General features: G+C 36.6%; 3 protein-coding genes across 4 annotated transcripts; 1 reads left to right on the top strand and 2 right to left on the bottom strand.

Annotated features, from left to right (window-relative positions):
- Positions 1 to 1086: 1086 nt before the first annotated feature.
- On the top strand, positions 1087 to 4274 carry LOC121992144 (uncharacterized sugar kinase slr0537-like). The gene is made up of 5 exons (XM_042546308.1): positions 1087 to 1535; positions 1744 to 2006; positions 2628 to 2745; positions 2880 to 3088; positions 3521 to 4274. The coding sequence occupies exons 1-5, from the start codon at positions 1176 to 1178 to the stop codon at positions 3969 to 3971; spliced, it is 1401 nt and encodes a 466-aa protein (XP_042402242.1). The 5' UTR covers positions 1087 to 1175; the 3' UTR covers positions 3972 to 4274.
- A 1827-nt stretch (positions 4275 to 6101) lies between these two features.
- LOC121992143 (acetylornithine deacetylase-like) lies at positions 6102 to 9923 on the bottom strand. The gene is made up of 10 exons (XM_042546307.1): positions 9493 to 9923; positions 9166 to 9410; positions 8920 to 9028; positions 8313 to 8451; positions 8133 to 8190; positions 7368 to 7385; positions 7152 to 7274; positions 6752 to 6908; positions 6640 to 6673; positions 6102 to 6447 (listed from the first exon to the last, which is right to left on the bottom strand). Exons 1-10 carry the CDS (start codon positions 9844 to 9846, stop codon positions 6335 to 6337), a joined length of 1350 nt encoding a protein of 449 aa, XP_042402241.1. The 5' UTR covers positions 9847 to 9923; the 3' UTR covers positions 6102 to 6334.
- A 1049-nt stretch (positions 9924 to 10972) lies between these two features.
- On the bottom strand, positions 10973 to 14748 carry LOC121992142 (GATA transcription factor 26-like). 2 transcript variants are annotated; one of them, XM_042546305.1, is made up of 5 exons: positions 14324 to 14748; positions 12817 to 13176; positions 12278 to 12588; positions 12070 to 12190; positions 10973 to 11451 (listed from the first exon to the last, which is right to left on the bottom strand). In XM_042546305.1, exons 1-5 carry the CDS (start codon positions 14361 to 14363, stop codon positions 11141 to 11143), a joined length of 1143 nt encoding a protein of 380 aa, XP_042402239.1. In that variant the 5' UTR covers positions 14364 to 14748; the 3' UTR covers positions 10973 to 11140. The 2 variants fall into 2 exon arrangements, with proteins under 2 accessions (XP_042402239.1, XP_042402240.1); XM_042546306.1 differs by having other exon boundaries at positions 12278 to 12576; positions 14324 to 14741.
- Positions 14749 to 15041: the final 293 nt, after the last annotated feature.

Raw genomic sequence — 15041 nt, 5'->3', positions numbered from 1 at the left:
AGTATGATGAGAGAGAAAGTGTGTTGAGGAAAAAAGGAGTAAGTGTGATAAGAGAGATTGAGGAGAGAGAAAGTATGATGAGAGAGAAAGTATAATGAGAGAGAAAGTGTGTTGAGGAAAAAAGGAGTAAGTGTGATAAGAGAGATTGAGGAGAGAGAAAGTATGATGAGAGAGACAGTGTGTTGAGGAAAAAAGGAGGAAGTGTGATAAGAGAGATTGAGGAGAGAGAAAGTATGATGAGAGAAAAAGTGTGATGAGAAAAAAAAGAGTGTGATGGGAGAGATTGAGGAGAGAGAAAACATGATGAGAGAGAAAGTGTGATGAGGAAAAAAAGAAGGAAGAGAATGCGATGGAAGAGATTGAGGAGAGAGAAAGTGTAATGAGAAAAAAAAAGGAAAGAGAGTGTGATAGGAGAGATTAAGGAGAGAGAAAGTGTGTGATAAAATGATGAGAGAGAAACTATAATGAGAGAGAATAAGGAGAGATAAGTGATATGAAAGAATAAATAAATAAATATATTTTGATATTTGATATTAATGGAGAAAATTTTAGTTTTAAGTTAAGGGTATTTTTGGAATAAGGGAATATTTTGATTGATGAAAATAGGGTAATGGCTCATTGAAGGGGGGGTACATGGGAATGAGTTATTACCCAATTTCAAGGATTCATTCCCTTATTTGTATTCCTATTCCTATAATCCAAACATTAACAATGGGAATCAATGATTCCCATTCTCATTCCCCACTCCTATTACCCTAAACTAAACGCCCTTACTTGATAGCGAATAATGCTGAAATAAGATGTATTACAGGGACAAAATATCACAACGATATACATAAAAAAAAAATCTTAAGAAAATATTCAAGAATAAGTACATAAATGTATAGCTCAGTATTTCATTTTTGTGGATATTTTTCTAAGCACATCATTTTTATCTAAATTAGTTTACTTTTAATTTTAATTTTAATTTTTTTTTTTAAAAAAAAAAGAAAAGTACCCTTTTGATATTTTTTTAAAATTGGGGGTGCTTCTTTGATTTTTACCCACTATTTAATTACAAAGATAGGGGTGGAATGTGATAGCCTGATAGGGCGGTAGCCACGGAGCAGCAGCCTCTCCTTCCAATCTAATACCATTTTAGTCTCCCTTCCCCTGTTTTCCGAACCAGGCAGCTAATGGCGCTTCCCTCTCATCTCTTCCTCTCCTCCCCTCCCTCCTCTTCCTTCTCCCCTCCTCCTCTTGCCCCTCTACGCCGCATGCCTGTTTCCCAGCAGCTTGTTTTCAGTACAGGAAGACCTAGGCTACGGCATCGTTGTTTTTTCGGTGGGAACGTAGGTCACCGAGGCGAATGCTTTAGTGTTACTCGTTCTACAGGTGTAAGCGAAGCGGAGAGTGGTTGCTGCGGCGACGGTTTTCGAGACGAGGAGGATGAGGAGGAGACGGTCGACGACGAAGTGGAGCAAGGTGAAGATGATGACTTGTTGACTTCGATAGCGCCGGAGAGATGGGATGTGTTGGGCCTAGGCCAAGCCATGGTATGCTTCGATCCGTTCCAAGATGTCACCTTTTCGATTCCAAAGTGTAGTTATTCATTCCGTGTTCTCGATAGTGTTTATGTATTATCCTATCCAAGAAAAGTTTGAATTCTTTCTCTTCTGAATCATCCGTCCGTTCATGTTTTGAGTATTCAAAATCTTATCTGTCTACTTTGTGACTTATGTTTTGGCTTTTGAAATTCACTAGGTAGATTTTTCGGGCATGGTGGATGACGAATTCCTAGAAAGAGTAGGCATAGAGAAAGGGACAAGGAAAGTTGTCAACCATGAGGAAAGAGGGAGGGTTTTGCGAGCCATGGATGGTTGCAGTTACAAGGCTGCTGCTGGGGGTTCTCTCTCTAATACACTTGTGGCTTTAGCAAGGTTAGGCAGCCGGTCTGCGAGTGGTCCAAACTTGAATGTTGCTATGGCAGGCAGTATTGGTAGTGATCCGCTTGGAGGTTTTTACAGGTAAAAGGTCCATCCACTTGTAGTTTATTAGTATCTACAGGTTATGTTATGAACAATCAAGAATAGCTTTTTCTGTCAGTTGGATTAGAAGATTTATTTGATTGGTAGGATTATTTGACAGAGCATCAATTTCATTTATTTGGTTTTAGGATCAGTTTTGGTCATCAATTTATTGGTTCTGATTTTGTCCTTCGGCAAACTTCTGATGAAAGTTGGCATAATCTTTTTTTTTTTGTTCATTTACATAGTAAACTGTGGAAGCATGCAGTTTCATCATGGTTTTATACTTGTACTTATTCATGTGATCTGTTTATTCCCTGGTTTTGCTGTTATTTATAAATTCTGAGAGTTCAATAAAGTAATTACTGGCAATGTTTCTAGATTGTCATTGACAAATAAAGAAAATTGATTTTTGAGGCTTATCTTTGAGAAAAAGGGGGGAAATACCCATAAATTATGAGGAGCTTTTTCTCCTTATTATCAGATTGACAAAGTTAAATATATTTTTTCTTGTTTCAGGAGTTTGAACTTATATGGACAATCTTTGATTACTTTTCTTGCTCAATACTCCCAATAACTAACTTTATTATATTAATAATGAAGTTTTGTTCTAACTTACAGGGCAAAACTTTGTCGTGCAAATGTTAATTTCCTTTCTAAGCCTGTGAAGGATGGAACAACTGGGACGGTTATAGTTCTAACTACTCCAGATGCCCAACGAACGATGCTTGCATATCAGGTCAGTTCCTTTTGCCTCTTAGGTTGTTTATTGACAAGGACCATTATAGAGTATATATCTTAGTTTGACATTTAATGCTATATAACCATTCTATTCTGGACCTTCTTACTAGGTTCTGTGCTTCATGTTTTCAGGGAAGATCATCAACCATTGACTATGACCCGTATTTGGCTAGTTTAGTCTCTAAAACAAATATACTTGTCATTGAGGGGTACCTATTTGAGTTTCCTCATACTATCAAAACAATTGCACTGGCCTGTGAGGAAGCTCATCGAAGTGGTGCACTTATTGCTATAACTGCATCTGATGTCTCTTGTATTAAGAGATGTTATGACGATTTTTGGTAAGGCTCCATAACTACTTATGGCTTCACGTAGTTAGTCTATTTTGTCTGAAACTATCTCAATTTAGCACCACTGAGGATGCAATCTTTGAAACCTCTGTCATTGTGAGATGCGGATGATCCAAGTGATATGATTTTTCTTTTGATTTGAAAGATTCATCCCACATTATGCAGGTTGAAAAATCATTTTCTGGTTTTTTTTCTTCCTTGCTGGCTAAGGTTTTTTTATTAAGGCCGAATAACACGCTTTTCTTATTTTCCCCATAGTTGTTTGCCTTACCAGTGGATGGTTAGTATATCTATTTTGAAGACCTTTGCTATGAATAAAAAGATGCTACTTAAGAAAGAATCTGGAAGTTTATAAGCATTCTATATCAGATTCAAACTTTTGCTTCTGTGGCTAATTTTGAACTGTGGAAAACATCTTTACAGGGAAATCATAGGGAATTATGCCGACATTGTGTTTGCCAACAGCAATGAAGCAATAGCCTTTTCTGGTTTCTCCACAAACAGCCCAATGTCAGCTGCTAAATACCTGAGTCATTTTGTACCGCTGGTGTCGGTCACAGATGGGCCTCGAGGTTCCTTCATTGGTGTGAAGGATGAAGCAATATACATACCTCCATTTCCGTGTATACCAGTGGACACATGTGGAGCAGGTGATGCATATGCATCAGGCATCTTGTATGGTATCCTCAGAGGGGCCTCGGATTTGAAAGGGATGGGAACGCTAGCTTCTCGTGTGGCTGCTGTGGTGGTTGGACAGCAGGGTACTCGGCTTCGGGTTCAAGATGCCTGCAGATTGGCCGAGTGCTTTACCTTTCATCTTGAAAGCTCAAAGGTTTTTCATGATGTTGGGTCTGACCAAATCTCCAGCTTATGATTTCCATGACACCTTTCGAGACGATTTCAAAAATGTGTACATATACAACACAGATTGCTATTCTTGCTCGAGAGGGCCAAAATGCGACAAGATTAAGCTGGGCGATTGCTCATGACTAGGAATTTAGCAAGGATGATTGCTGTAAGAAACCAAATGTTACTAAGAAAAGTGTTTTGGATCCATCCTCATCCAAGTCCTACTCAAGGTGACTAAGGGATAATGTTAGAGAAAAAAAAGGGTTTATTGTTTTGAGATTGACTATTCAATTTTTATCAATTCATACAAATTTATTGCTGTCTGAAACCTCATGCTTAGAATGTTAGTTATATTCATCATTGCTAACAGTTAATAAATGACATGTATATCGCGTCTCCTTCCTATGATTTTGAGCATTGTGTATCTTATTGAATGAAATCCAAAATATAGTTGATTCTACATGTAGACTTAACTAAAGTATTCAATCCTAAGTGATAATACCAGTTCACATTCTTCATGGATCAAACATACCATCGCATATACACAGAGAAGATGAAACAAACCTCCAGTGCAATTTGAATGACATAAACCAAAGCAAATTGAGTAACTAATAGTCACATAAGAGTTGTTATTACTCACTGTAAGAAAAATATGAACCACATCAAGTTACAAAACTACTAAGGATTTGTATCTGATGAAGCATAATTTAAGATAAAAGCAAAAGGGATGATGAATGAGGAAGGATCCAATTGACATATATTCAATTCACTCGTCCATGTTTTCTCCATTTTGGTTTCCTTCATCCACATGGAAACATCTCCATGCGCAGTTTTTGACTGCCCCCTGTTTTTTCAACCGGCCCATATTTTTGTGATTTATTTACTAAAAATGTTTTATTTATAAAAGACATTATTTTTTTAAAAAATAATGAATATTTATAATTCAAAATAAATATTCAGAATAGAATTGGAAAGTATGTACTAAAGGATGAGATGTTTTGAGGAGTCCTTTTATTATTTGTTTTTGTCAGGGTGGTAAAAATAAATCTGATCTGTCAACTTGATCCGAGTTGATCTAATAAAAATTAAGTTTAAGTTAAAAATTTTGAGGTTAAGTTTAGGTTGAAGGTTTTTAGATTGGTTTAGGTTCAGCTCAAATGAGATTGTTCCGGATTGAAATAAATTTAAGATTTAATTTTTTTTTTTGATTAAATTAAATTTACTTTAAAAATAAAATATTTTAGTATATGAATAATAAATGTTAGTATAACAATAATGAAATATTGAGATAAAAATAAAAAATTATAAGAAAAAAATAAATAAAAAATAAGTTTTTTTTATGTCAGACGGGTTATTCAGGTTGGTCAGATTATTTGGATTCGGATTTAGAATTTTCATGTTCAAGTCAGATTGAGATTTTTTTTAGTAATCGATTTTTAACCTGACCTAAATTCATCTGAATTGACACCTTTAGTTTTCATAAAAAAACCTCTTTTATAGAATGACAATGGAAGGTTTGGACTCCTCAAAGGGTCATGATAACAATAGTTTGATTAGTTGTTGATGTAAAAATGTGATAACACTCACATCAAACATCCCTCATCGCCAGACCCCCAGTGAGATGGAAGAAAGTAAATCAGTTACTAAGCGATCCCCTCGGTTGATTGTTTGGCAAAAGATTATATGCTAACCCCAAGTGCGTCACACGACCAACCCAATAGTCATATGTAGAGAAATAAATTAAAAAAACTAAACATGCCACCGTATAAAAGGATATTTCTTCCAACTTCACCATGAATCGACTCTCGCTTGATTTGATAATTTTACTAATATAATGACCAACTCAACCGAGCTCGGGGTACCCCTCGGTTGGTTGTTGAGTCCATGATAATTTGCTCACTTACTAAGGAATAGACGAATATATGCCAAATAGGTTGATAGCACTAGAGAGGCAAACTGACGATCAACACCGATGGGTCATACACCGTCAACTCCCACCGGATGTTGAACCGATCAAAATTGAAGAAGCACTAAGACTTTGCGACAATCAAATGGATGACATGATCAATTAGAAAATGAAAGCACCAAACATTTGCACTAGAAGAATTGATCAGATTTCTTAAGAACTCAGACCTTAGTCCATTACCGCAGGAGAGAAACAAACATAAGAGTTCCACTTTAATTGTTCTAATGAGATCCAAGAACAGAGTATCAAACCATTAGTAGTTAATATTACCATACAGGTATCTCATTTTTTGGGTTATTAAAGTCAAATGTTCAGGATAATCTTATTTCTGCAGTATCTTTCAGATGGAGAAGTTCATTCTGAATTTAATAAAAGTCGATCATTGCTTGAAGAAGAATTGAGAATAGATAAGGTGGATGTTTCTAATCACTATCTGCTTCCAACTGCAAGATGATGCTCACAAAGACACCAAAACCTTGGCGCATATCAGAAAACAGGCAGTACTCGTTCCGGGCATGGTACGTTGCCATTATCCCTGAAAGGGCAAGGATGCACAAAATTGTTAACTGCTAATAAACCCTAAAGTGAAATAAACACAATTCTGTTGTTTCATGATGCATAGAAACTAAAAACCACAACTTCCATAGTCCATATAAGAACAGACAATTTGGATGTACTAACAAAAAGCGAGATAATAAAGAGTTAGTTCTGTGACAGCAAAGTTTACCATAGCCAGCCGTTTGAACATCGAAACCTTCATCCTGGCAACAAGAAGACAATGCTGGTCGATTCATGAAAACTAGTACAGAAATCACTAAGAACTTAGAAATATTTCAAACCTGTAATTCTCTAATCAGTGGCAGACTTCCAGTGATCGAGTATGGCTTCACAAGCCCAACAACTTCCTCAGTTGCTTTACACAAGACATGAAAGCCACGAGAATCAAGATTACAAGCAACCCCTGATGTCATAGCTTCATCAAAAGTTATTGTAAGCCTAGAAAGCAAAGATTTTTTAGTAAGCAAACTCTATGATGCACTTCAAAGCTCACATATGCTTTCAGGGTATGCATTACAGCTATTATCATGAAGAACATAATGCTAGAAAATGTCTAATAGATTCATCCCCATGCATGCTAATTGAGCTAGCACTGACATAGAAACATTAACAAGAAAAGGAAATATTTGAAACGAATGGCACAAGAATAAATGCACTGATTAAAAATTTAGAAATCTTCACCTTCCCCTCAAATTCTCATCTGGAAGAACATATTTAGACACAGGACCACGAGTGCCTAGCTTCTCTATATTGGCATTTATGTCATCTACATACTCCTCTAATTTCTTGATTACGTTTTCAACACTGCATAAAAGAGAAAATATTTGGTTTCATACACATGATTTAAGATGAGAAAAATATTCAATGCATGAAAAGGAATAAAGAAAATGAACCAACCTGTAGAAAGGAGTTACCCTGCATTAAGATGGAAAAAAAAAACATATTAGATTGTCATGTTTTGACCAAATATTGATGATGCAGGATAATGAAGTTATCAAATAGATAATAATAATAATGACAGTCATGCAACCAATATCAGTTGTCAATCAAATACCAAGTGGAATGCTAAAGTGAAGGCATGCTCATTGCTTTAGTAAATATTAAAGAAAAATAACAGTTCGTTGGTTTGGTAGGTATTTAGAGACCATTAATAAAAAAATTCGTAAACTTAGGCAAGTGTTAGATGTAGCTCCAAGAGATCACACATCAAATAAAATATTTAAGATGGGATAGACACATTCAAAGCCAGCTATTAAATCTTACAGTCAAGTAAGACGAATCAATTAGAGTTGGATAGAACATAGAAAACATTTTAATCAGAAGTGATTTAAAAGATCTAGATGCTACTTGTAATCTGGTCCTATATAGAGTTCAATGACGGAATTAACATCCATGTAGACACCCAAAATAGTTAGGAATAACAACATTATCTGCTGTTGTAATCAAAAAGAAAAACATGATAAAGTTTAGAGAAGGTGGTAGTATTATAATGGGCAAAATCATTGCCTAAAGTTGATAAAAAGCTCTGCATACAACCAGGAGAAAAGCATGCTAAATAAAAGACAGTTCCAGAAAAGATAATAAATAACATATGAAACAATTTTTTTCATCATAAAATAAAGGAGACTTTTTCAATTCTACCAAGAAAAAAGAGGTGCATACCGCACATCCCCTGATATTGTACATTCAGCTGGAATCTGATTGATTCCACCTCCAGGATCTGAAATGCACCATGTAAGCACACTATGAATCATATGAAAATTGCTCTTATGATGCTGGCATTAACAACTTTCTACCCAATTGTGGCTTTGATAAAGAAGTTAGTATCAGTTGTGGACTTACAACTCCATTGGGTTGGTTTCATAGTAGAAGGCGTGGCAAAGCCATAGACCTCTTCCTTTGGATGTGGAGGGAAGTCTCTGTAAAACCTTGATTGAATTTCTTTAAGTGCTTCCATGGATAACTCTAGCGGATTGATCGCCTACAGTGTTAGGTTGGAAAATTATATCAACTCTAAAGAATAGCTGATTGTACTTATGCTGCTCATTCAGTCTCTCTAGTTTGCAATGCTCAATAAATCATTGGCCTCTAATAATACTTAATTTGGAAAAGAAATCAACATTCCATGGACATCTTTTATTCCCTCAGTGGTCTAGTTATGTCCAAATTTCCCACAAAACAAATAGTTTAAAATAGAACTCCTTTTCTGGGCACTTTGTCATATTGTTATCCGATGTAGCTAAAACAGATGATGTTATCAGTTTTATCAGAAAGGACATGGTATAGAGATTCCACCATGCAACCACTCATCCAAATGATTCTTTGGGAAAAAGCATGGAATTATAATCTGGATGATCATAGATTTTTCAGCACCAATTTGATGAAACTGCCTGTAGAGTGTAGGATCAAGTGGACGTAGTATTTAGCTGACGAAGTTAAAACTGATTACCTTGTGAGGAAGACCGCTATGGAAAAGTTTTCCAGTAGTTCGGAGTTTCCATGCTATCATGCCCCCGGTACCAATACAAGGTTGCTTATCCGCTGTGTCAATCCAAAACCTACAGAGTACATCAAAACAAACTCACCAAACTATATTCTACACGCAATAAGATTTCCGAGTATGAATTCAGACAAGTTAAACAACAGAAAAGAAACAAGAATGAAGTCTTTGAATAGAAAGCCAACCGACACTTACAAAGGTCCGGCCTTTAGCTTATCAAGCAGACCGTCTTTAACGAGGGCATCAACACCGACTCCCAACACCGATGAGTTCTCCTCGTTGGCAATGAACACAGCGATCACCGTGTTCTTGAGTTTGGGCTTCCTCTCTCCGATCCTTTTCATCAGCTCCGTCACCAGCGCCACATGCCCAAGGCAATCGGTGGTTCCCCGCCCCCGAAGCTTATCCCCATCCACGCTCAGGGAGAAGGGATCGAACTCCTGCGGAACAGGTGGAGAAGAAATAATAAGTTTAGTTGAAAATTAGAGTTTGGAGCAACAGAGGACGGAGAGGAAAGCGGACCCAATCGTTGGGGTCAGCGGTGACGACGTCCATGTGGCAGCCGACGAAGGAGAGGATGCGTGCAGGTTCAGTGCCAGGGTACTCGACGATTATGTTACCGCGGCCCTCGACGTAGGAGACATGGGAGACGATGAGGGGGCCGCCGCCGGTGGTGGTGCTAAGTGGGAGGAGGACATCGAGGACGTGGCGAGCGACGCGGTCCTCCTTGGGGATCAGGTCTGGGGGGTTGTTCTGGACGTGGCGCGCCTCGCCGATGATCTTGGAGAGGAGAGCGACGTAGGAGTCGCGATCGAGGTCGCCCAAAGTCTCCTTGAGTGAAGCAGAGGAGAGGGAGGAGCGGGACGGCAACGCCATCGCAGATTCGTAGGGCAGCGAATGGATACACGAACGAACGCCGCTGAAGGAACGGGCGATAGAACAATGACATTTGTAATGATAGGGAATTTCATTTTTATTCCTTTTTTTACTTTTATTTAGTTTTTATTAAAAGGACCATTTTAATTTAATTTAATTTATCATTAAAAAATGCTCAACTTTATCCCATTTTGGAATCATTACACGAGAGTTTTTTTTTTTTTTTAATCGGACTACTGTTCGATATTATTATCGAATGTCTCGCATATTAAATCTATAATATTTTTATAATAATTATAGTTTCTCTCACATATTAAATCTATAATATTATTATAATTTCATAATTACTACTGTGAATGTTGTTAAACATATAAAATTTGAATTGTAATAATTATGATTTCATAATTAATATGAATATTAAATTAATATATCAAATATGTATTATGAACTGTTATAATGTGAATGTTAAATGAATAGATCAAATTCGTGGTGTAATAATTATAAAATCATAACGGTTATAACGTGAATTTTAGATGAATAAATCGAATATGTAGTGTAAGAGCTATAATGTTATAATTATTATAATATAAATATTTGTATTGTAATAATTACAATTTTGTAATTATTACAATGCACCTGTTGATGATTCTAATAAAAAGGAATGCTGTCTTCGGGGTTATGGTGTCGCAGTAGGACATTCAGGTTGTCTCCCAGGCATTCCCAGTTCGAATCCCAGCTTCTGGGCTGGCCGCCGCTGCGTGCACTTCTCGATTTACCCTAGTAGCTTCCCGATTTACCCTAGTAGTCAGTGCACTGGACCGATCACCTCAGAAATAGTCAATGAAGCTAATTAGGATTATCAAATTTTTTTTTAATAAAAAGGAATGCTTATTGTCATTTATTCTCCATTAAATTCACATAACTGACATCCTCTTACCGCCAATAGATTAGTAGCTTTTTTTTTTTTTCTATTGACTTCTGAAGGTAGACGATCTTTCGTTTGATTTACTTATTACGTAAATCTAGAACATAACATTCAGAAAATGGCCTTCAAGATATTTATCCCATTTAAATTGAAAAAGGAAGCATACCACAATGAGATTAATAACTTATTCACACTCTGCAGTTATTATAGAGCTCTATTTTATTGCATTCTTTTTATTGGCTATACAGAACAACTCTGTAACTCCAATCCATCACTACTGTTTATACAAAATATGAAATGCTCTTTAACTCTGAATTGTATTAGAACTATCTTGCCAGGCTATAGATAAACAAACTATAGCCCATGGCATCACATGTCAACTACACTCGGCGATCCATTTCGGTTTGTTTTCTTCTTCCATGGATGGTACAGCAGTTCTGCTTCAGCAATTGATGTGTTTGTAGGCACATTAAGAAGCATTTTACTTTCACAGCTGTCGGCGATGAACTGCGTTGGAGATGAAAAGGTAGAGCTCTTGTCAGGAAGAACTGCAGAAACTCTTCTAGGACTGAAGCAAGCTGCATCATGACTGGAATCCAGCTGAGTTAAGCATTTTGAAGGTGGGTTATCGTCCCCAGAATGGCGCACTCTTTTGGGGCTTCTTGCAGTGCCTTTCAAATCTGAAATTCACCGCGCAACCATTGAGAATAATAATCTATTTTATATCGTTTTGCTATCTACCAATCGTATACTGTACTGTGATTCCTGAAGTAATATCAGATACATTAACATCTATCAGATACATTAACATTCTCATATTTGCTGAATTTTATCTTTCTTTTTGCTATAAACACATTCATAAAGCTTGTCTCACAACATATATGTAGGGATCATTTCGGCGTTCCAAGTGAATATGCAACTCAGCCTAGTATCAACAAAGTTATTGATACTAGTATCGAACTAGTATCAACAAAGAGAAACTCTACAATATATGTTGGAGAAGTTGATTAGACATGAAACAATAAATGAGTACAACAATTAAAGATGGTACAAAATTATAACGGCTGATTGAAGAATTGAAATGCCTTTGCACGAAACAAAACAAAAATAAAATGACAAGAACATTTTCTAGTGCAGGCTATGGTATTTTGTAAGAACTAGATGTATCGGTTCATTGAGATGTTGTCTTTGGCATAGCTAAAAATAAAATTGGCCTTATTCTTAATATATTTGTTAGATGGCCTTCCTTTTAAGAGAAAATGCTTCACTTGTTTGGTAGAAAAATTTAAGAACAAAACCTGAATGGATCTGGTTTTGCCTCTCATGCTTCCTTTTAAGAGATGACAAATCGGAAAGGCCCGCAAGATTTTGAGTGATTGGTCTGTCACTTTCTCCGTCAATCTTCTTAGACAATGCATACTACAAAGCGGAGCAAGACTTCAATGTATTAGCACAAGGAGTCAGCGTTTGCTTGTTTTGAATAGAAGCTGAACCTGAATAACTTACATTGGTATTGTATGATTTATCCACTGGAAATGAGCTAGCTTCTGATTCCTCTTCTACTGATTTTGAGCTAGCAGTTTTAATGAGTACGCTTCCATACCCAATCTCAATTGAACCGAGTGGGGTACTGCAGCTATAAAGCAGATCATCTTCTGAGTTTATAGACAGATTAGAAGCCTGCTCTTCATGCCATATGGAATATAATTCTTTTATTAGTTTCTCAACAGAAAGCTTCGGACGAGTAACAAATGATCTCTTCTTAGAAGGAATCAGTGAATCACAGGCATTTGATTGCACCGAACCTGGAATGGAAACTCAATAACCACAATGTACAGATTAGGGTGATGATTAAGTCAATAATAGAACATTACAAGATGCATTTCATAACCCACATATATCTTGTAGCACGCTGATGGAAAGAATAAACTTAACCAAACAAATGTAGTATTAATTGTCAACCTTAACGTGCCAGATAGTATCAAGATATTGTTTATAGTAGGGAGAACACAAGAAGGGTAGTGAGTTTATTGCTTAGAAGATACCTGTTATATTGCTGGCATCATCAGTGCCGTAGTGCAAACAGCTGTTTGAACCTGATACGGCTGACCCAGAACTTGAACGATTGCTTGTATCACCCTCGATGAACTTGCAGAAATTCTGACCGTAATATTGCATTTCACATTCACTTTCAAATTTCCATTTGTTTTGATTGTTTTTATGCAACTTCTGTTCATTGGATCTGAAGGCTATTACTTTTGGCACTTTTAACTCAGCAGTATCAAAAGCTTCTCGGGCATGGAGTGGTATATAGTTTGTCAAGGAACCCTTGGTTCTCCATCTGGAACCACATGCATTGCATAATACTGGTTTCTCGGGCGGTCCATTCCTCCAGAGAGGAGTGCCTATCAACAGTAACCTTCGGTGAGAATATGAGTGCTCAGAAACATAGAATTCAGAAATGCTAAAGTTCCTTACTGAAGCATAATTCTGTTTTTTCCCCTTTGGAACAAGCAAAAGTAGAATGAATGAAAGGATAATAAGATGCAATAGCAATCGAAATATAATTGTTTCAAGGATCAATCGGCGAAATGGTATAACAAAATACACAATGCCTAAGAAAATAGCCTTCAGCACACAGAAAGTGATATTGCTTGAAGAAAATACAACATCAAAGAAGCTATGGAATCAAGCTCTCCTTTAAAATCCTGGCTGGTTTTACATTCATTAGAAGATGAGAACTAGTAGAAATATGCAAACTATATTTCATTTAGGACACATAATTAGAATGTTATTTTAAAGTCGCTCCCAATAACAAGCAGGTCAGGTCCTATGGTGTATACATTGGATATCTCAATTATAGGCAGTGAGTGATTTGTTCCCTATGAGCAAACTCATTGCATTTTAACTGATAATGAATGAATTTTAATGGTTGAATGTTACGGTTTTTGGCCGGTTTCCACATATAGACAAGTGAAACTACCGCAAAGTCACTCCGACCAAGTGGATGTCTAATTTTCTTGAAGCTACCAAAAGAGGCAGGAGACCTCACAAAACCTCTGAAAATTTTTGCAATATTTGTTGCACGTAAGATTCTGAACAAAATGGATAGCTACTTCAAATTTCTTTAGATTTGGATGCGTAGTGCTCCTGAGAAGCTGTGGGATTATCACAAATTGCATCTGTGTAAAATCCTAACTCAGCATTAAGTTTGATTAGATTCAGTTTTGTGTGCGTGTTCAATATCAGACAGGAAGAAGTCAACTTCTCCTCAGCAACCTGCATGAAAAACAGATTCAGAAAAGAAAACAAGATGACCCATTTGATCCGACACCAATGAACATGAAACCTCTTAGACAGCAAAATTCCTGGAAGCAATCAAGACTTCAAAGAGAGGATTACGGGAAGAGCAAGCAATTTGCCATCAGTCCTCAAACAATTTTGTCGAAAAGACACCAAGAAACACTAAAATCAGATAAGGAAATAAAGAAATAAATCAGGCATGCGGAACGAAAATCCAGATTAGGTCAAACTAGGGAGAAAGGAGCTCACTTGTGACTCCACAATGGCAGCAAGGTCCGTGCTTTCCCATTCGCACTTTCCCCCTTTCCCCTTCCACTTGTTAATTCCGACAGAAATCCTCACAGAAATACTGGCTCGAGGAAGAAAAACTGATTTTTTTAATCAGAATTTCTACTAAATTTTAAGTATTCTTCCATAACATCTTCTTCGACAATATGACCAAAAAAACTCCCTTTTTTTCAACGCAAAGCTCCATAGTTCTCTCCAGTCCCGGAACGCAACCAGGAGAAAGAAAGAGAGGATAAAGCGACCAAAAAAAACAGAATAAAATGACAGAAATCAACAGGAGAGAAGGGTTCTGGCGGACATTTAATTATAATTTGCTTTTAATTGTTCTGTCTTAATCTCTCTCACTTTGCTTTGCATGCATAGCCACATAGGAAGTGGATCCTTCCTTGCATGCTAAGGACTCCTCGTAAGTCCTACCTTGCCTTCCTAAAAGAAAAATATTCTTTTGGCGATAGATTATGAGATCCTGGAAAAAGTCAAAACTGATCATTTGCATATTATCTGAGAAAATTCTCAATGGGAAAAGATTTCTTAATATTAGAAATAAAAGATAAGATTACATTTCGTGGAGGACTTCATTTAATTATTTATCACTGACTGAATACTGATACAAATACGTAAAATATAGCAAAGTGAGTGAAGCTTAGAAATAGAAAACCCCAACCAAAATCATTATAAA

The sequence above is a fragment of the Zingiber officinale genome, chromosome 6B, assembly GCF_018446385.1.
Source record: "Zingiber officinale cultivar Zhangliang chromosome 6B, Zo_v1.1, whole genome shotgun sequence".
NCBI classification, from domain to species: Eukaryota; Viridiplantae; Streptophyta; class Magnoliopsida; order Zingiberales; family Zingiberaceae; genus Zingiber; species Zingiber officinale.
Note: the sequence above shows the minus strand (reverse complement) of the source record. Positions and strands in the feature narration are given on the sequence as shown.